The 20,395-nt window shown below is 37.1% G+C and overlaps 1 protein-coding gene across 1 annotated transcript; it reads right to left on the bottom strand.

Annotated features, from left to right (window-relative positions):
* Positions 1-138: 138 nt before the first annotated feature.
* ca9 (carbonic anhydrase IX) lies at positions 139-15,687 on the bottom strand. Its single transcript, XM_066651145.1, has 12 exons — positions 15,476-15,687; positions 9,737-9,766; positions 7,145-7,315; positions 6,242-6,384; positions 6,019-6,111; positions 5,799-5,865; positions 5,558-5,715; positions 5,210-5,324; positions 4,679-4,735; positions 3,640-3,654; positions 3,451-3,544; positions 139-2,744 (listed from the first exon to the last, which is right to left on the bottom strand). The coding sequence occupies exons 1-12, from the start codon at positions 15,594-15,596 to the stop codon at positions 2,684-2,686; spliced, it is 1,125 nt and encodes a 374-aa protein (XP_066507242.1). The 5' UTR covers positions 15,597-15,687; the 3' UTR covers positions 139-2,683.
* Between the last annotated feature and the right edge of the window lie 4,708 nt (positions 15,688-20,395).

Below are 20,395 nucleotides of genomic sequence, written 5' to 3'. Positions count from 1 at the left end.
GTTTTCCAGATGGAATTGCTATGTTGACGGTGAGTCCCATAAGTAGTTGGTATTTATTGTTACCACAGGATAAGTCATAAATCTGCAGATGGTCAGAGGTTAACTGATTACACTGCTGATTCCATTCTTATATAGATACAATCACATTTACAATTGTGATTATTGTGAGGTTTCCTGATTTGAGCCTTGCCACACTCAAGACAAGAACTGTAGAAGGTTATGTCTTATAGTGCTGATATAGATGCTGTTTACATGCTATATGACACACACCTTGAGGGTAAAACTCCCAGTCGTAAAAACATTATGAAACTGTTTGCTATAGTTGTAGATATTTGTCTCAAAGTTTCCTTTATTTTAACCCAGAACACTTTGTTGCATTTATTACATTATACAATTTCACACTGCTCCAAAGACATATTTACACCATATCTTGATGCAAAACATCCAGATATATTTGTCCACTTTTAATCAAGATAAGGGCATTTTGTTCTTGAATAGCAGACATAGTTTGAGATCCTGTTTTATCATATAATCATTGGTGAGGACCCCCAAAGGCATATTCTCACACAGACACATACTTACAGAATTGCAAACTGAGAAGGGTATATTTTTCTGATGTAAATATATGTGATGATTTTTAATAAAATATCAGTGCTCGTCTCCATGCTTTCAGTCTAGTGTACATAGAATTCACCCTAGGTTAAAATCGTAACTTTTTAACAATCATAAGTGTGAGTCATATAACCAGTTTATGATGAAAATGCTAAATATCTTCTTATGGAAAGTGTACTCTCTTTGTTTAATGGCTGGCAGAGAGGGTGTAGCAGGTTGATAGCAAAATAAGGGTGAAATACTTGAGAACGGATGTGCTTTGATTGATGGAAACACAACTGACCATGTCACTCCTTTTTAAAATGACTTCTAAATATTTCTGGTTAAACTGAAGTGAGTTCAATTTCAAACAAACTGAGATTAATTTGCTATGATTCACACAGACACTTGATCATATTTATCTAACCTGACTCTGACCTTTACTATGAACAAAAAGAGAAGTCAGAGAGTTCCTGCTTCCTGAATTTTTTGCTTTTATTAAGGTATTCTATGTCTTTATACTGCATTCATAACAGTATATAAATATGTATATATTTATCATATATTTATATATAATATATATTTGTCAGTGTGCGTTATAGTTTTCAACCACTTGTATTATGCGTGCTGAATATACATTCTGATAAGATATTAATCCAAAGCAGTTTCAGTATTTCAGCTCAACGCCCCGGAGATTACTGAAGAGGACATGTCATCAAAGATTATCAAAATAGAGCATCTCCAACAATAAAATAAGCAATTGCAATATGCAAAAGTCAATGAGGACAGTCAGAGCAGGAATGAGGTTGTGGAACGCCAACTACCGACAATGTCAAAGTTGGCTTATAAACTACAGTTTTTAAATGTATCATCTGTTTGTTGTTGTTGTGCTTGAGCTCCTTTTGGTTCTAAACACTGGTTCTGCAGTTTCAGGGGCTTTCCTTTTTCCTCAGAAGTGTTTTTAAGACCAGATCATCAGAGGAAGGTGAAATTTGACCCAGTTGTCTGTTATGAGTCCATCTGGGAGTGTCATTGTAACGAAGAAAAACAGTAAATGATCCAAAGCTCTGTCTGTGATTGCGCTCACTCTAAATATTTAAAGGTACAGTGCACGTCAGGCTCCTGGGGCACTGCAGTTTCCAGAATTGTAACAGTGTTTATGGTGCATTTTTACCAAATATTTTGCCAATGGTTTGTGGACACCTACATATGTGTTTCTTTTAAGTCAAGCGTATTTGATAGCTGGTCTGTTTCCACTCTTCTGGAAAAGCTTAAACTAGGAACATTTCAGTGAGGATTTGCTGGTGTTCACTTAAAAGAGCAGGAGCATAGTAAGTTCATGTTACATGATTAGTTCTGGATTACAAACTTCTTTCTAAACTTTTCCAAGCGTATCAGACAGAGATTAATTTCTCCAGAGAACACAGTTTCACTGCCCTACGGTCCAGGCTGACCCTTGGTATTTAACATGATGACGTTACAATCTTAAGTCCCGGTGAATAATAATTGTAGAAAGTGTAAGAAAAATCTTAGTTTCTTAAACATTTAAAAAATAAAATGATTCTTTTCAGAACCATTTATTGAAATGTTCTTTAGGAAACCAAAAGCAGTTCCTGTGCTGCCTTAATTGCATTTGACTGAAAGAATAAAGGAGAGAATCCTTTGTTCAAGGTTTTTTTTATACTAATCTCCTCATTAGAAACACATTTATTGAGATTTATCTGATACATCGCTAGTGGCTCTTTGATTAGTGATGTATGAGTGCAATAAAAGTCCAGTAATGTGACCTTTAAAATATACATTGGTACCAGAAAGAAAAGAAAAAACTTTGTAAACAAGACACAAAGTAGAAGTGTTATAAATAAAACATGTACAAGACCAAGACAAATTCAAGTGAGTCCCCACCATGACTGACAATAAAACAGCTGTATGTACAGGAACATTTGAGAACATTTTAGATTTCATTCTCAATTCACGATAAGAAAACACAGTGGCTGGACCTTACGAAGCTGGGACAATCCTTACCTTAACTAAAAACACATTTCAGTATAAATATATTAATTTTCCTGATAGCAAAACACATGTTACAGGTCTACACTTCTTCTTTGGTTGCTGGTTTATAAATAACATTTTGTCTGGAGTCTTTTTTAATCCTGTGGAAAAGTACAAAGAGAAATAGTGTTATTTATATCCCGTGATTTGCTTTACACTGTGAGAATACAGCATTTATAGAGTTGAGTTTAAACAGTTCAGTAAGATAACTGAAAAACAAATATGTTTTTTAGATAAAGACAAAGATGAAGGTCATTAAAGTATTCTTAATCAAACAGACTTTGCCATAAATATGTTTTATGGCCGTAAATAGCACTTAAGTTTCAGACATATGCTTTTGACAAGTTTACACTGCATTTTTATGTGATAATATACTATAAGGCTATATGCTAGATTACAAATATAGGTCAATAACTCTGTTATAACAAAATCTTATTAATCTAAAACACTATAATTTATTTAGTTATACATACAATATATATATTCTATTTAATATATCATTACTGTCAAATGAAAAGCTTTTATCTCCAAAGTAGAAACTTTAAGGAAGAAGGAAAACATCTTCTCAACTTTCAATGGAAATCAATGTAAAAAGATTTTATATGTTTTCTATTATGCTTATGTTCACTTTTCATGAAGTTCATGGAAGGAGCAGCTGTTGGGTTCCATTGATACAAAATAAAAGTGAAAAATGTACATGTTTATTTTGGAACAGCAATGACATACTATAACAATACTACTACTAATTACTGAATGTTGTATAGTATTGTGTGTTTGTATGGGTATATATGTGTGTAGGTTACATACTTGGAGTTATTTCTTCTCTGCTGAAATGCATACATGGAGAAACCCAGCAAAGTCACTGCAAACAGGGCTCCGAAGGCAATAGCTAATAGATCTCCTGGATGATTAAAAACATTAGAATTTAGAAACCGAATGTAAACATAATTTTAAAACATTCAGAAAAGGAGCTTAAAGTTCTGAGTCATGACATACCTCTGGACAGCCCAGCTAAAGAAAGAAAGAGAAACAGATACAGCTTTATCAGTAAGTGAATGTTATTTGTAATGCCCTATAACAAACATTTGTAGTGTCAATAGATTGAATAGATTTGATGTCAGTGTTCCAGAAGGTTCGTAATGCAGTTCTGGACTGCATTTTTTTGCATGAAGATCCACCATTAAGAAGGCTGTGTAGTCAAGACACAGTGCCTGGTGTATTTTTGTGCTTATTGTTTTGGTTATTGCATCACATTACTGATTATGAATCTTCACTGTTATTAATTTTTGATAAAAATAATCCAAAAGGAGAAGGACAGTCTAATGAACATGAGTTTCTATGCTGATAGATGCTAAGAACTTATGTAGTTTTAACATGCCCCTTTAGTACCCTTATTCAAATGTTTTTGCCCAGAAACTTACTTTTACACAAGTACTTCAAGTACATTACATTTGCCCATGTGACAATACATTCTGTTGTAAATACTGGTGACTCTGTGATTTGGAATTGTGGAACCCTAAGTCTCAGTGAATCTCTGAGGATTTGACTTCTTCACTACCCTTCATTTTGTGTTGACCCTATATTGAGTGGGACCAATGCTGAATAGACAGGATGGTCTGTTAAATGTACTACACCTTACTCTCTGCTCATCATGTGAACTTTGAATGCTTTCTGTGACGTCACTGTTGGTTAACTAGGGCAATATTTCCCAATCCTCCTACTCTAATGAGCCCAGAGTCACAACATTGTCACAGATAATACTGAATACAACAACAATAACAACAGGCAAAACAGATTTGATGGGATTGGGATTACTGTTGCTTTCAGTAATGTTTTTAAGCACCTAAGGCCAAAAAGAAATTTAAACTTGTTCATTTTTAGCAATAAGTAAATACCATAAAAATATTTTAAGACCAGGAATGGGGAGCATTAGATTCATTTTAAGGTTCATGTTAAGCTAAATTCTCCACATCCAGGGAGTTATGGCAATGCTATTTTTTGTAGTTATTTGACATTACAAATACGAGATGCTTACCATTTTCTGTAGATCTCGGGAAAGGTTTTTTCTCTGGGGAATCATCAGGGTTGTGATCTGGAAAGTGCATGTGGAAATATCATGCACACATATATTGCATTAAGTAACATATTATCTTTTTGATAGAATCAATATTTGTCTGCCCACTTTTAAAAGGAATACAAATGCAGAGTTTCACAGAAAATTCTCAGAAAAGCCCCTGAGCATTGTCTCTGAACACTGTGAACTACACTAGAGGCTTGTTTGTTTACACAGATAAGCAGTTTGCTCTGGAGAGGGAGGATACTGCTGAATGTTTGGTCAAAGTAATTTAGAATGGACTAAAAGTGCTCGTAAGAGACATGTTGTTTACACTGTGAAAGATAGCTCCAGGATTTTAAAAGCTGTTGCCCACAGCATGCCATTGAGAAACTGGATTACCACTTTGTAAGAGGATAATTACACCTAAAACAATATCGTAATTATTTATGGATTATACACACTTTTTTTGCTTTTGCGGAGTAATAACAGAGAATATAGCAATACACTCACTGTCCACAGTGAAGGAGGACAAAACTGTTCTTCCATGAAGAAGCTGTGGAGTTCTGAAATTTTTAGACAGGAGTTTGTTTTGACCTATTTTCAGTGTGTCCTCCAGGGCGGCCAGCTGAAGAAGAAAGTGTGGATACAATTTTTATTCATGGTAATATAGCATTGTTTATATAGTGCCAAGGAGGTCTGTGATAAACAAACAGAAGCTAAATTTCTATTATGTGCACTGTAGACCTATTAACTCAATCATATATACACAAGAAACCATACACCATAAACTATAGGACCATGGGGTCCTCAAAGCATTAACAACTTTTCAAGCAAACAAAAAAAGGTGATAGAACCTACCTGTTTCCTTGAAACCATGATAGTATCATTGAACATAGTCCAGTTGACAGTTTGGAAACAAGGTGGTGTGGTCAGAGACCCTTTGTACCGATAAAACCTATCCAGATTTTTTGGTAGAAGATGACGAACGTTAAAACCTGGTATCTCTATGTCTGAATCTAAAAAGTGAAGAATAAGTTATTTGTTTTGGGTTTTTTCCAAGGGGCATGCTATGTAAGATTTAAACCTTGAGAATCTTTACCTTCTTTACTGACGTCTCTGAGTACTGACAGGATTTTCTCATAATTGTCATTCTCACGAAGACCAATCTGTAATGGTAATGGCCAAACATTAGCTGTCAATTCATATTGTATAATAGCGTCCCATTGACATTATACTGATAACAAATTTGTGTTGGTATTTCACTGTATCTGCTAAAGCATAGTAGAAGCAATATTTTTATTTCATACGGCATGACTTACACCAATGAAACCTCCTAATACAGCAAGTCCATCTGCTTTGCTGGCAGCCTCTGACATATTGGCATATTTTGAGTTATAATGAACCACATGAATCTTGAAAGAAGAAAAAAAACAACAACACATTGGCATTTTTGCTTTGTAAATGGACAGCAATGATGTTTCTTGTCCCATCCCTTTTGATCCCATTATGTGGACACTAAGTGTGGCCAGTGGTTCTTCTCACCTCAGCAGGAAAGTGAACGTCGTCTATAGTGTGTTCTGAGCCCGGGACCTCTATGGTGCCCCAGTGAAAGTGAAGCTGAGCGGCCAGGTAGACATCTTTAAATCCCTTCACTAAACGCATGGTCTTCGGCAAAGACAGTTGCACTAATGCAGAAAAACAAATGATAACAATTAATTTTAATAGGGTTGGTACTAATTACAGTTATACTTTACAGAATAGTAGTGTTCAACTTGTATAACCTTGAACACTACCATTCAGTATAGTATAACTGTAATTAGTGCCATCCATATTAATTGAAATTGGTGGTGTTCAAGACTATACAAGTTTGACTACTGCAAGCAAACTGACATCTTTGACTAAATTAGAATTTGGTTCTCTGTGCAAAGCATTAAAAATATGTCTGATCTTGGATATTCAATTTCCTCTGCTTTTGAACTCCAGTAATATCTTTGTGGACTTTCAGTCTTTTAAGGTTGTTGTGCTTGTTGTGGTGTCAGTACAGGAGGTCCTCGGGTTACGTCAGTCCCGAGTTACGATGTTTCATGGTTACGACACATCTCCCATTTACTGTATAAAGCCTTGTTTCGACTAAAGTGGTTTTGCGTCGTAAACGTCGTAATGTGAACTTCGTGTTTTGTGTGCGCGGTTACGCAGCTCGGGACCGAGGAGGATAGGTGTTAGGATAGGATAAGTGCTTACAGCATGTTATTTACGTACAGTATGTACGTATGTTCCGACTTACACCGAAAAATCGGTCAACGTCGTAAGTCGAGGACCCCCTGTATTGCCAAATTAGATTTATACTGGAATAATGGGAACAAAGCTTCTAAATAACTACTTCTCACAACATCCACATTAACATCATTTAGGGCTGGAAGGCTCGAGCTGAAGAAACTGGCTCACATGTGTGTCCATTGTTTTGCAGTATTAGGGCATTCTGGCCTGTGAGGTCGTAACCCTCCAGTTCGATGTGAGGCAGGCTGGGGTCATAGATGGCCTTGCTGGTCTCAATGTCAATCGGAGACTGAGATTTTCCACTGCAGTCATGGAAAGTGGACAACCATGCTTCTTGATCTAAGAGAGAAGAAATTGTTGACAAAGTTATTACCCTTCAGGTGTCACTGAGTTAATAATGAAACAGTTGCATGAACTACTAAGGTCACAGGGGTCAAAAGTGGCATCCGAAAAGTCATAAGTCGAAGAGGTCAAGTTATTTAGTTATTTAGTAAAACACTAAAATGCAATTTCAAGCCATGGCTGAAATATAAAGTATCCATAACTAGTATAACACTTATCTCATTATTATGTAATAAATTATGATATTGTAGAGCACATTTAAAGATTGCCAGTCTACTATCATTAGTTAAAAACTATCATGATATCAAGAAGCAGGAGGCACTATCGAATATAATGCTATCTAATTTATTTGATGCCTAATGGAAAAGTACTTTCACAGCCACTCATATCTGACTTTGATCTTAAATATCAGTGTGTCTAAACCTGAACAAGTGTTAAAGCTCTGGGTTGAGGTTGACCATGGGGCTCAGCAAATAATCTTAGGCCACCTTACAGTCTTATCACTTAACCAAAAACAATTTTGAATCAAATGATGTCACAATCTTTCACCCTTGAAACATGAGTCAATATGTCCTTCACTAAAGAAAGGGCACAGGAAGCTTTTTCCTGGATTAGAGCGTCATTCATTCTTGGGTGTCATACCAGTCAGATGTCCTGTTTAATAAGACTTCAAGGACCATTTGTTCATGTCAAAGAAGAACAGTTCATATTCTGATTCAGGTTCTACCACATTTGGGCTGTATTTCACACAGCTTTCATATAATGTGATGTCAAATACCTTAAGACCAAACTCATGCCTGTTTAATAGGAGAAGAGTTAATACACATTTCTTTTGCACGATTCTGCCCTTGAAAACTATTTCAAACTATGGAGGAACTAGTGGAAGTGCAGTTCAGGTGATAGCCCTAGGGCCCTTTTTGTGAGAGGCTTTGAAACCTGGGCCCCTCTTACATATATATATATATATATATATCCACCCTGTGGATGGCATATAACCCTGTCCTCTGGAGACTTGGGCCCTCCTTAATGACTCTACCCACAGCTTTCTCTAAGCAAGATGGCTGATTCTGCTACCAAACCTTCAGGACAGCATAAACATTTTCCTCTACTGAGAAAAAACTACATTCTTCAGCAAAAATAGCCTCTAACAAGTGAGACAAGACAAGAATTAATGCTACACTGATTTTTTTTTAACATGTAGAATATTACGGTTTGCTGAAAGCCTCTAACGAGATTCTGAACTCTCAGTTATTTTCCTAGAAGCGCTCTCTTGGGTAAGTGACTCGTCTCCCTGCTGACGTAGTGTGAAACAGTGCTTCCCTTAATCCCTTCATCGGGCAGTTACATACTGTAATGCATGAGCCTTAAATTAGCAACTTATTTGGAAGCTCACTGCTACTTGGTTCCTCATTTTATTATCTACTGTCATGGTTGTGCAGGGACAGGGAGACAGATGTAGGTACAGGTAATATATTTAATCCAACAAAACCAAACAATGTATAAACACAATCCAAGCAGGAACAGGATAATGCAACTATAAATTACAACAGGCTGAATCTAAACAACAAGAAAACAACCATGAACTAATGTGGGGCATAAGAATATACACAAACACACATACTGGTCTACAATACAAGACCACATAAATGAGTACTGAAATCAAGGGGCTATATAAATACACTCCAGAAAACCTGGGAGGGATAACGAAAGGCCGGACCACAAAGGAGGCACAGGTGGAAAAACTGATGACAAGGTGGGGGCTAAGGTAGAGACAAGAACAAGACCAAACAGAGCCATGTGCTAAGAGCACACGACAGACAAGGAAACATAAAAACAGAGCAGGTAAACATAAAACAGGACAAAAGTGTGACACCTACATGGCAGTGAAGAGAGCTCTGTTGAACTAACAACCTTGCTTGCTGTGTCAGTACGTTTCTTTCACATTGACAGAGAATGACAAACAAAATGAGTAACCTGAGCACATTAACTTGCCCTGTTCACCCTGGACTCCTATATTCTGTATTAGTTTGTACCCTTTGTGTTGGTGTTTTGTGGACATCGGTAAGCACTTTAGGCAATGGAAACACACCAAGTAAATGTGATTTTTGTATTATTATAAAGTTCCATGTCTGTTTGAGTGACTGGCATGATAACATTAGCTGTAGACATTATGAATATGTTGTGAATTTTATAAGCGGTTGGAGTGAGTCAGGGTGATTTTTTTAGCATTTGCTCTCAGCTATTACACTTTAAACACAACCAGAGGTGGGATTGAGGTTGGAGAAGTTGACGCTTAAGAGAAGGGCATTGCTGAATAACTGCTTATGTGTTGCTCTGTGATGTCAGTGCGAATTCTGGTAGCAAAATCTCGGATAGTGCACCTTTAATACTGTGGTAAGTAATTTATCATGTACTCACCATCATAGCCCCAGTGTTCATGGGAGGAACCTGTGAAGAAAGAGAATGTTTAAGGATTTAATTGGGTCCATTCAATTGACAGAGGTGAAGATGTTTTCTCTGAAGGGTTTAATTACATTTTCTTAGACTGGAATGATTATGTAGGTCATGAGGGTGAAAATGTTTTCTGTGGTAAAGTGATACCAGAAGGCTAAAAGTCAAAGCCAAAGAAGCTGATTTCCTTATACATTTTTAAAAAGATTACTGAACACCCACAATCTGTTAGGAGTACACAAGTATGAGTAAAAACTACACAATACTGTGTTTTCTGCAGAACCATTACATTCTCTTTACATCCAACATTTTTCAGTCTAGGAACTGAAGTGTGTTAGTTTGTGATTTTTTGTTGTTTGTGGTTTTTACGAAAAATGTATTGTAAGAAGACTGCAAAAGCATTTTGCATATTATGTCAGTTGCAGTAATAGTTGAACTTTATCTAGAACCATGTAGCCCATTGATAGCTAAGTATCATATGAGAGGAGGTCTTGTTTTCATGGGTTTCGGGGCTTTGAGTATTTCAGAGGCAGGTATGGGTGCTCAAGGGAAACATACTCTGTTCTCTCACATCAGCACACTAATACAATCCCTCCTTCATCCGGCTGGGTGAATGCAGGCATTATGCCTCTAAAGCTAAGTCCCATGTGGAGTTCTAATAGAAAGGTTTGGCAGATTACTGAGGGCCATCAGGCCACTAGGCAGCTACTTTACTTGAGACTCTGTATCACTATTAGCTTGTATGGCCACTTTTACTACAGTTACAGAAGCAGTTATTTAGCCTGGCACTTAAGATTCACAAGGGGGTGGAGGATGGACGTGGCACTTAGCAAGAAGTTTCCTTTACTGTCTGTCTGGAGTCTGGACTATGAAGCTATGGGCCAGTATTCTTTAAGAACATAGATGACTTTTATAATGGATCACAATTTTGTAAATAAAACTGAACTAAACTATAAACTCAAATAAACAAGGACTAACCCTTGTTTTTTTTTTTTTCACAGAAACTGCCCTTTTTTAAAAGCCAAATGTTTAGGAAATAAATTATTTTTAACCCATTAAAGCCCAATAATTTTCATATTTATCCACACTTCATTTCCTTACCCTCAGAACTACATTGCTATTAGTTTTATAGGAGATACTGAATAAATCTTCATAATAACCTGTCATTTGCCACGCAACCTGACAAATATGTAGATATTGACTGATCTCAGAACACAGTGACTTCACCAGTTTAACAAATCTGTGAAGTTTAGCAAGTGACATTACACGCCTTCAAGGGCACAAAGCAGTTGCGTAGAAAACCTACGTAAAACCCAATCACTGCTTACTCTGTTCCTGTGATGAAACAGACTCCTGGCACTTGAGGGACTTGTCCTTTACTCAGTTGCACAATTCAGTTCAGGAAGGTCAGCTCAAATTAATCAGTGAAGTGTTTTCCTATTTTAAAGCAAACAGCATTTTATAGACATTAAACAGGTGAATTGGAGCAGTGGTTGTCAATTGGAACTCTTAGGAAATTAAGAGACGTAATTACTTTAGTAATATTTTTACTTCTTCAGATAAGTTTTTGTCAACTGCCCTTTCCTAAATGTTCTCAGATCTCAAATTATAATTCTCTTATTGCTCACACTGATTACTTTACCATCGTTGATAGATCCTGGATGCACTAAGACTTTCCACCACAATTCTATGAGGAGCTTAGGTCCAGGGGTGCATAGTTTCACATTTTTGACTGGAGGGGGTTTGCACTTTACACAGTTATTATCGTTACACTTATATAGCGCCTTTCTAGACACCCAAGGACGCTTTACAATCTACACTGCTCAGAACGCTCAATTCACACACACACACACACTGGTGAGAAGCGGCAGCCAAACGCGCACAGCGTACTCTCGACCAGGAACGACCGTCCACCTGGAGGACTGCATCGGGCACTAGGACTTCACCCAGGACAGAGCGCCAATCCATATCTGGGCACACACACATTCACTCACAAACCAGGACAGTTATTACAGAAGCCAATTCACCTACCCTCCATGTTTTTTTTTTGGACTGTGGGACAAAAATGTTCACAAAAATGGGGCAGCATCTTAAGTGCCTCGCAGGCTCCTTGAATCCCCTCATGCTTCACAAGGCAGGCTTGTGAAAATGCGCCAGAACAACCAAGAAGGAGTGCGTATAAACTCATATACAGAGTATTGTCTATGACTGACTTGGAGGGCATTGATCTAGCTCGGGTAAGACTTGGTCCAGTGTGGATGGACCCCCAATAAATACCTTACTCCCCAAATCCATCACTAAATAATTAGGTCTAAATAATTTTTTTACACTAATGTGTTAAATGTTAAATACATCCATCACCATTACATATATATATATATATATGTATATCTTTAATCAACCTAATTGCATTATTTAAGAAGACATCTTTTTCTCTGAACATGTTTGACCAATCATCACAAATACAGCAAATTTGGTTTAGAACTCTATTGATGAGATTAGATTTTATATTTTGGGATTTTTACAAAAGCTTTTCATTAGCCTTTACAACTAAGGGACCTGTTATACTCTCCTCTCTTAATGCTTCATTATTTTTTTTAAAACTAATTAATACTTTAATTTAAATATTGCCTCTCTGTGTGTGGGCTCGTCTGATGTATCTGAGATTGGAGCATTTAATATATAAACAGAGTGATCTAAATAGCTACATTTATGTGAAGCTGTCTTTACAGCTTTCACAGACTACGCTCACATTTGCACGTACAGACACATCTGCAGTGGAAAAAGTTGCTGAGAGAGCGAGTGAGGCCAAATTTTAAGATGCAGTTGCCAGGGCTGCCAGTTCAGACTTTTTAAAAATTGCCAGTCACCAAAACGTTTTGGATGAGATCATTGAGGAGGAAGTGTAGGTTTAAATTCTCCAGGATTATGACTAAAGCATTTGTGGATTACTGTTGAAATGAGTCAGTTTCCTCCAACAATGCTTATTGGCATAGAGATACAGAAAAATCACTTTTAAGCCTTTATCCAACACTAGGAACTCCTAAATGTTCTACTGCACCCTTAAAAAGATTAAAAAGTTTACTAGTGTTGTGTGCGCCATTTCAGGTTTCTGTGGATTATAATCTACAAAGGTATTTATGTTCAAAAATGCTGGGTGTGAGTTATTTTGAAATCCACTTTTCTAAATCCTTTCAGCCACCAGTACAACTTGCTGTACATTGCAGCCATATGTCTTTATTGAGTAATTGAGATCCATGGAGCTTGATTTGTTTGCAGTGGATGGAGCAGTACACTCTTCTAGATGCTTCTAGAAACAAGCTATATTTTGCATAGCATCTTTACACTTGAAAAAACGTTAAATTCATTCAAATTGTTTTTGAAAGCAGTTGTTCTCTACATACGATTCTAAGCAGTCCATAATGTGGCTTTATTTTTTGTGCCGGGTGCTGAGATTGAACAAAAATATGGACCATATTGTGTTCCTTCAGAACCACATATAGAGAACCACTGCTTTAAAGAATCATCCTAAAATTTTGAGAATTTTTGCACACAATTAAAATGCAACAGTAGACTCTTGTTCAGACTGGTCCTTAATCTGGATTTATTTAGAATAGTGTGCAGTTATGAAGGAAACGTTTTGTTTCTTTGCTTGTTGGGTAACACTGGCGGGAATTTTTCTTTTCTAAAACCTTCTTGTTTTAAAAAGTAAACGAAATATTATCTTGGGACTGACGCAATCATGGAATTTTGTGCTAAAGGTGGTGCAGTGGAGGGAGGGTTCTCAAAATTTCTTCACTCTAGCTCAGATTTCACATCCAAAATAATGTTTTCACAGCAACATTAACCATTCTAATAACATTTAGAAGAGATGTATAAATCATGTATAATATACCTTGTAAAAATAGAACATATTCTTACATTAGTTCAAGTGCTGTGCGAAGGAAGTAACAAAAAAAAATGCAGCACTAAAACATTGTAAAAAATAATTTTTACAAAAAAGCAAATAAATATTTGTAACTTTTTTTGCAATAAATGTATGATATAGAGGCAGTTTCAAGCTTGAAATGTGACCCACAGCCCTTTTCTAAAACATCTTACTAGTGCTTCTTTTACTCTTTGTACATGCACTGAGATGTTAGGATATATATAGAAAGACCTTCTTAATAGTGAAGAACCTGAGAAGTTTCCTTGTATGGAGATGTTGAAGCCACTGCAGTAATAAGCTTAGCCTTTACAGAAGGACCAGTAAAAGTGGTCTCAGGTCAGTATTAAGCACTGACAGGTCAGCATCAGTGAGAGATGACACAATAGGTTTCTTGTGAGTTTTCCTGCCTCCCGTTGGAGAGCAGCCACTCGGCTGGTGAGTCGTCCTGTACCTCCACTGCTGCACGTACACCGAAAGTTTTCAAACACACAAAGCCACCAACAGCCCATATCATCATAGCCCTCACCAGCTTTCTCGTTCTTTTGAAAACATTCTTTCCACATTTTCAAAGTACAGTCTTTGAAGTTGGCTGCATTTTCTGTTTCAAATTCAAATGAACTCAGACACGTTCAGTGCTGTTAAGGTCTGTGATCTAGGGCAGCTAGTCCTTTGTGCTGAGGACACAGTTTCTTCTTCTTTTTGGACAGACTCCTTAACAACCCCCTCTACCACTTAAGGTACATGTCCTTTCAGACCCAGAATAACCTGTGGATATTTTCAAATCTGAGGCAAGATAGGAGCTTTGTGTTATTTCTATCTATCTCTCAAAGATGAAAGCTTTAAGTGCTGTTTATGTAAATGGGCACACGTTTGGTGGTCTGTTAGAGAGGCCTGTTTTTGCTCTATCTTTTAATCATTTAATTATAACTCCAGATTTGGAAACACTTGTATTTTTGCTTGCCTTTCCCCTTCCATGTGCGGGGAGATTATGTTGTGCCTAATTTCAGAAATATCTCCTAACAATAAATAACTGCTGCCTAATAGTAGTTTGACTGAAAAATAAGCAAACAAAAAAGTGCACAGTGTCTTGAATAATTGCAAACAATGTTCAGCTATTATAGTACTAACCCTAAGTGCAGAATCAGAGAGAGGAGGTTACAGTGATACAGCAGGAAAAGGTAGCCATGAAATAGCATTCATAATTACATTTTCATTATTAAACCGTAATCTGCTTGACTAGCCTTCACCGGTTTTTCTTTTTTTTTTTTCAGAGATGAAGACCATAGTTGAACAATTGCGACTTCCCATAAAAGTCTTGTTAAATTAACTGAAGCCCACTCAGACAGAACCACACTGCTTTCCTCTGACTAATCGTTCCACACAGCAGTTCAGCAATAAGGCTTAGTCATTTATGTTTAAAGTCTGCCATCTTCCTTATGTGGAATTTCTGCTTTACTCAAGACTTCAGATTAATATCCACCAGAACTAAAGTAATCTTTGGAGCAGTTTGTTGTTTAAAAATGAAAAATAAAACTTAATTTTTTGTTTCAGAAACATACATTAGTACTTTGTTGATGCCAGGATAAAACATTTTATGTCTTTGTCATATATTTTTTACATAATCTGCTCTTTACATTCAGTTAAAAGTTTATAATGAATTGATTAATTGAAATGATCCAAAAAAACTTGGACCGTGGTTGTGTTTCTTTAACTCAAAGGCAAGAAGTCAGTGTAAAGCTACTGTTCTGAAGATGAGAGGTTTTGTACACTGTACTCACCTTTGCCATGCTCCTCATCATCATGTTCACTGCTGCCGTCTTCCTCTGAGGAAGATGAAGATTTTCCAGCTAGCACCTGACTTTGGCTTAGAAAAATGAGGATGAAGAGTTTCAAGAGCATGCTTCTGGACTTCTGATCGTCTCCTCTTAGCAGACAGTAAAGGTTTTCATAGACACTCAGACACACACACTCACACACATCCTTCCAACCCCCCCACACACACCTTTTTATACACACACATGCGCACACACACACACACACACACAGAAAATGATCAACTTGACTCACTGGCAGATTCGTCAGCAAGAGGAGGAGTTTTAGAGGCCCCTTCAGATATAGTCTTCACCTGTCTCTTTCTAGGTGTCTGTTTCTCTGTTTCTTCCTCTTCTTCTTGCTCCCTGTTCCACTCTCACTCTTTCTCTTCATCTTGCCCCTCACTCTCCATGTCTCTCATGTCTCTGTTTGTCTCTCTGTCCTCTGTTTCTTTCTTTGTCAACTGTTTCTCTCTCTCTCTCTCTCTCTCTCTCTCTCTCTCCCTCTCTCTCTCCCTCTCTCTCTAGCTCCCTCTAGATTTGCTGGGTTGTAAAAACGTTTAATGCTGTCTGTACAAAACATAATACATTATTACATTTTAATAATTTTCATAGTACCTTAGTTTTAACCCTGTGTGAGTGGGGCATATTAACCTATTTGCTAAAGCCTCTACTGCAAAACTATATACACCAGCTTCTGATGTCTATAACCTAAAGGGTTAAGAGATTTACAGTGAATTAATTATTATAAAATTAATTAAATACTTGTAACAAGTGCTTCGTGGGACATTCTTTGCTTCTCCACATTAAGGGTTTTTGTTTTTGACACTGAACACATTACAGGATTAAGTCTGTACCTGGACAGATGAATCAGCAAAACTGTGATTGTTTAATTGTTGAATACTGAAATATATTGTAGTTCATATTATCATTTTTCCTGTTTTCTTTTGTCCATTTACAAAAAACCTCAACACACACCAGTAATGGCAGGCTTCTGACCAACATAACCCATTCTCCTCACAACTTGCTCCATCTCTCACAAAGCATTACATAAACACAGAAGTAAGCACATTCATCAAACAATACAACCTACAATCAAGTGAGTGAATTCTTCAAGACACACACACACACAAATAAACATGCATTTAAAAAACCCATTTCCAAAACTCTGGGCAATATTCAAGTAAAAACAAAATGCAGTGTTCTTCAAATAATGAAAACCCTATATTTAATTGACCACTTCAACATTTTAAATCTTGAAAATATTGTTTGTGGTGAAATATTTTAATTTTGAATTGAATTTGATTCCAGAAATATGTTCCAAATTGGGACAGGGTGATGTTTAAGTGTGTTGCATCATATTATCATTTAACAACACTCTCTAAACATTTGGGAGCTGAAGAGACCAATCCCATTCTTGCCTGTTATAGGATTTGCACTGCTCAGGAGGTCAGGGTCTTGGTAATGAGGTTTTTCATGTCACAAATTGTATTTCAATGTGTAACTGGTCTGGACTAGTTTAACCCCTGGATTATTTTACTAGCAATGCTTTTGTGATCCATGCGAAATGTCTTAATGAAAAATGCCTTCCCTAAAACCAGTGAGGTTCTGGTGGCAGCATGTTGCTCCAAAACTTGTGTATATCATTCAGAGACTTCACAGACATACATATCACTAATGCCATGTGCACTAATGCTTTTGCATACCATCATGGATAATGGCTTTTGAACTGTCCGTTTCTAACAAGTTGGATGGTCCCTTCCCATTATTTCTAAAAAGAAATTTAACTTTTGATATTCCGACCACAGGACCACACTTTGTCTCATTCCAACTTGAACAAGCCTGTGCCCAGAGAAGGTTTCTGGATCCAATTCATGTACTTTTCTTCTTTGCATTTGTGAGTTTTCACATTTGTTTGTGAATGCAGCAACAAACTGCACAGATGATGCTAAGTATTTATAACCCATACAGTGATTTTCACTATTGTCTGGTTTTTAATTAAAGTGTTGACTGAGGGCCTGAAGATCAAATCCGGCCTTTATAGGTTTTGGGCTTTATTCCTTGCATATAATGCTTTCTCCAGATTCTCTAAAGCTTTTAATGATATTACATGCATTACAGCATGAAAATCCCTTTACTGTTTTAAATTGAGAAAGGTTTTCCTGAGTTATTGCGCTATATGTCCATGCAGTCCCCCTCCCTATCTTTATTTCTAAAAGACTCAACCTGCCTGAGATGCTCTGAGATTCTTAAACCCAATCATGTTACTGCCTTGTAGCCAATTAACTTTTTTTTTTTTTTGTAGCATTAAACAACTTTATCATTCTTGGTTGCACCAACTCTCCTTTTTTGGAACGTGTTGCTGGCATCAAATTCAAAATCAAGTTTCGAGAAACAATTTCTCACTTTCAACATGAAATATTGTCTTTGTAATATTGAATTAAATATTTGTGCAGAAACGCCCTCTAGTGGGCCCTCTGTTCTTAATCAAAATTAATTTGTTTATTACATCAAATGTTTTTAATTCCATTCCAGTGCCTTGGAAGAACACCTGCTGATAGGTGGATTGTCTATTCAAAGGTGTGAGTGACTGGGTGAAAGTGTTCCTGATGGAAAATTATTGTTTAGGAATAATCAAATTAGGGACAGGCAGCAGGTAGTGTCGCAGTCACACAGCTCCAGGGGCCTGGAGGTTGTGGGTTCGATTCCCTCTCTGGGTGACTGTCTGTGAGGAGTGTGGTGTGTTCTCCCTGTGTCCACGTGGGTTTCCTCCGGGTGCTCCCACAGTCCAAAAACACACGTTGGTAGGTGGATTGGTGACTCAAAAAAGTGTCCGTAGGTGTGAATGTGTGTGTGTCTGTGTTGCCCTGTGAAGGACTGGCGCCCCTCTAGGGTGTATTCTCACCTTGTGCCCAATGATTCCAGGTAGGCTCTGGACCCACCGTGACCCTGAACTGGATAAGTGCTTACAGATAATGAATGAATGAATGAAATTAGGGCCAAAATAAGTCTTCCTAACTGTAATCAGCCACTTTCTTATAAACAAGAGTGCACTTTTAAATCTACTCTTTAGCATTCATTCATTTATTTCACTTTCAAACTTTAACTGCTTTATCCTGTGTATCACTAGTCCTCCACAGGTCATGACTAAAGCAGTGAATGGGTTCTTTAAGAGTGTAGAGTCTGGAGCAGATCATATTACTCTGCCACCCTTACACACTCATTGGAAGAACAAGGGAAAGGAAAAAAAATGCTAACAACAAGCCTTTTCTAACAGGAACATAGACAGGATGGCTTTTATGGAAACACATTTTTTCAGGGTCAGGTTCAAGTCAGAACACCATCATATAGGGGTATACACAGGTGTACCATACACACACAGCATGGCTCACATCAATTTGAGTTTGAGGCCAACAACCTGTAAAATATGTTCATTTTATAATGTTGAATCTACTTTGAACATGTAATTTTATCTGCAATAAACTTTAATAGATTATTTTAGTTTCTGAAGTTAAAACAAACCCATCTAATGCTTAACAGTTTGTGTCACGAGATGCTTGCCACAGGACACCGTGGCTAGATATTTTTGATTGGTGGACTATTCTCAGTCCAGCAGTGACAATGAGATATTCCAAACTCTAACAGCATTGCTGTGTCTCATACTAGGGCAACACTAAGACACCACCACTTGGTCTGTGCCACTGCAATCCTCCACCGATTGTGCCATAACACAAACAGGGTGAAAGCAGGCTAACACATTATGCAGAGTTGAAAAATGGACATTGATTGTAGAAAGAGTGATGCGATGTAATGTTCTGTCTGATCAGCGCATATGTTCATTTGTTTATAAAAGATTTGATATTGTATTGCATTGTAGAACATCAAGTATAGTAAACGTTTTTAAGGCATACTGTCCTCATGGGTCTAAATTGATCATGTGCTTATGTTCCAGTTTATCATCACCTTCCTTAAAAACTTATATCTCCAAAATTTCCAGAAGTCAGAATTAACAGTTAATTTTCTGTTCTACTTAAATGTAGGACAGTTTTTTTATTATACATCCAGGTGTAAAGGGAAGGTGCTTTGTTTAAATCCCATGAACTCAGCAGTGGTGCATGCTTTTGATTTGACAGCGTTTAAATATTGTGTAATTTTTTGCCGTAAAAATGACCATTAGCCATAATGTATGCTTTATAATCCCTAATTTAATGCATGCTCTCCTGCAAGAAATTTTAATGAGTGGTCTGTCATTTCAATTACACAGGGACCTAGACACATTCCAGCTGACCAAGCGTGTCAGGAACAATCACTTAGCTGTTGATTGTCTTGCAGGTTACACATTTGTTGGTAAGAAACTGCTGTATTTGACAAAGCAGAATATTCCAGATCAGCACAAAACTATTAAGGTTTAACTCAGATTTTCTCCTGTAGCATAGCAAATGTTGGCAAAACACTAGCTTCACTAGCTTGTATCATACACAGATTAAAGTGGGATTTCCTGAGAGTTGCTGTATTACACATTATTCCCAATAGAAATTATTTTTTGTTAAATTGGGCTTTACAATGGAACTGGAAGGTGGTATTTTCTTCACATGTGGACACTTCTGTTCAAATATGGTGTCATCCAATGGCATAGACTTGCTCTTGACATTGGTGGGGTTCTATGAATGTACACACCCCACCCAATGCCTCTGTGATAAAACGATAATGGAAGAGGTAGTTTGTTGTGCAGTTAATTTCCAAACCATGTTATTCATAGCTACAGAGGGTTTTAGCCTGCTGTTATTATGATGGATCCATTTCATTAGCGAACTTGACTTTAAGTGACTTACACGTTTCTGTGAAAAATAACTCATGTCCACCTTCTTTTTTGCTGCAATCCTCACT

Source organism: Hoplias malabaricus, chromosome 18 (assembly GCF_029633855.1).
Source record: "Hoplias malabaricus isolate fHopMal1 chromosome 18, fHopMal1.hap1, whole genome shotgun sequence".
Lineage (NCBI taxonomy): Eukaryota > Metazoa > Chordata > Actinopteri > Characiformes > Erythrinidae > Hoplias > Hoplias malabaricus.
Note: the sequence above shows the minus strand (reverse complement) of the source record. Positions and strands in the feature narration are given on the sequence as shown.

Coding starts and splice junctions, on each gene's coding strand:
- ca9 (XM_066651145.1), bottom strand. CDS start 15,596: ATGCTCTTGAAACTCTTCATCCTCATTTTTCTAAGCCAAAGTCAGGTG. Junction 6,385..7,144: donor GCAAAACAATGGACACACAT/GTGAGCCAGTTT, acceptor TTTCTGCATTAG/TGCAACTGTCTTTGCCGAAG. Junction 2,745..3,450: donor CAGAGAAGAAATAACTCCAA/GTATGTAACCTA, acceptor ACTTTTCCACAG/GATTAAAAAAGACTCCAGAC.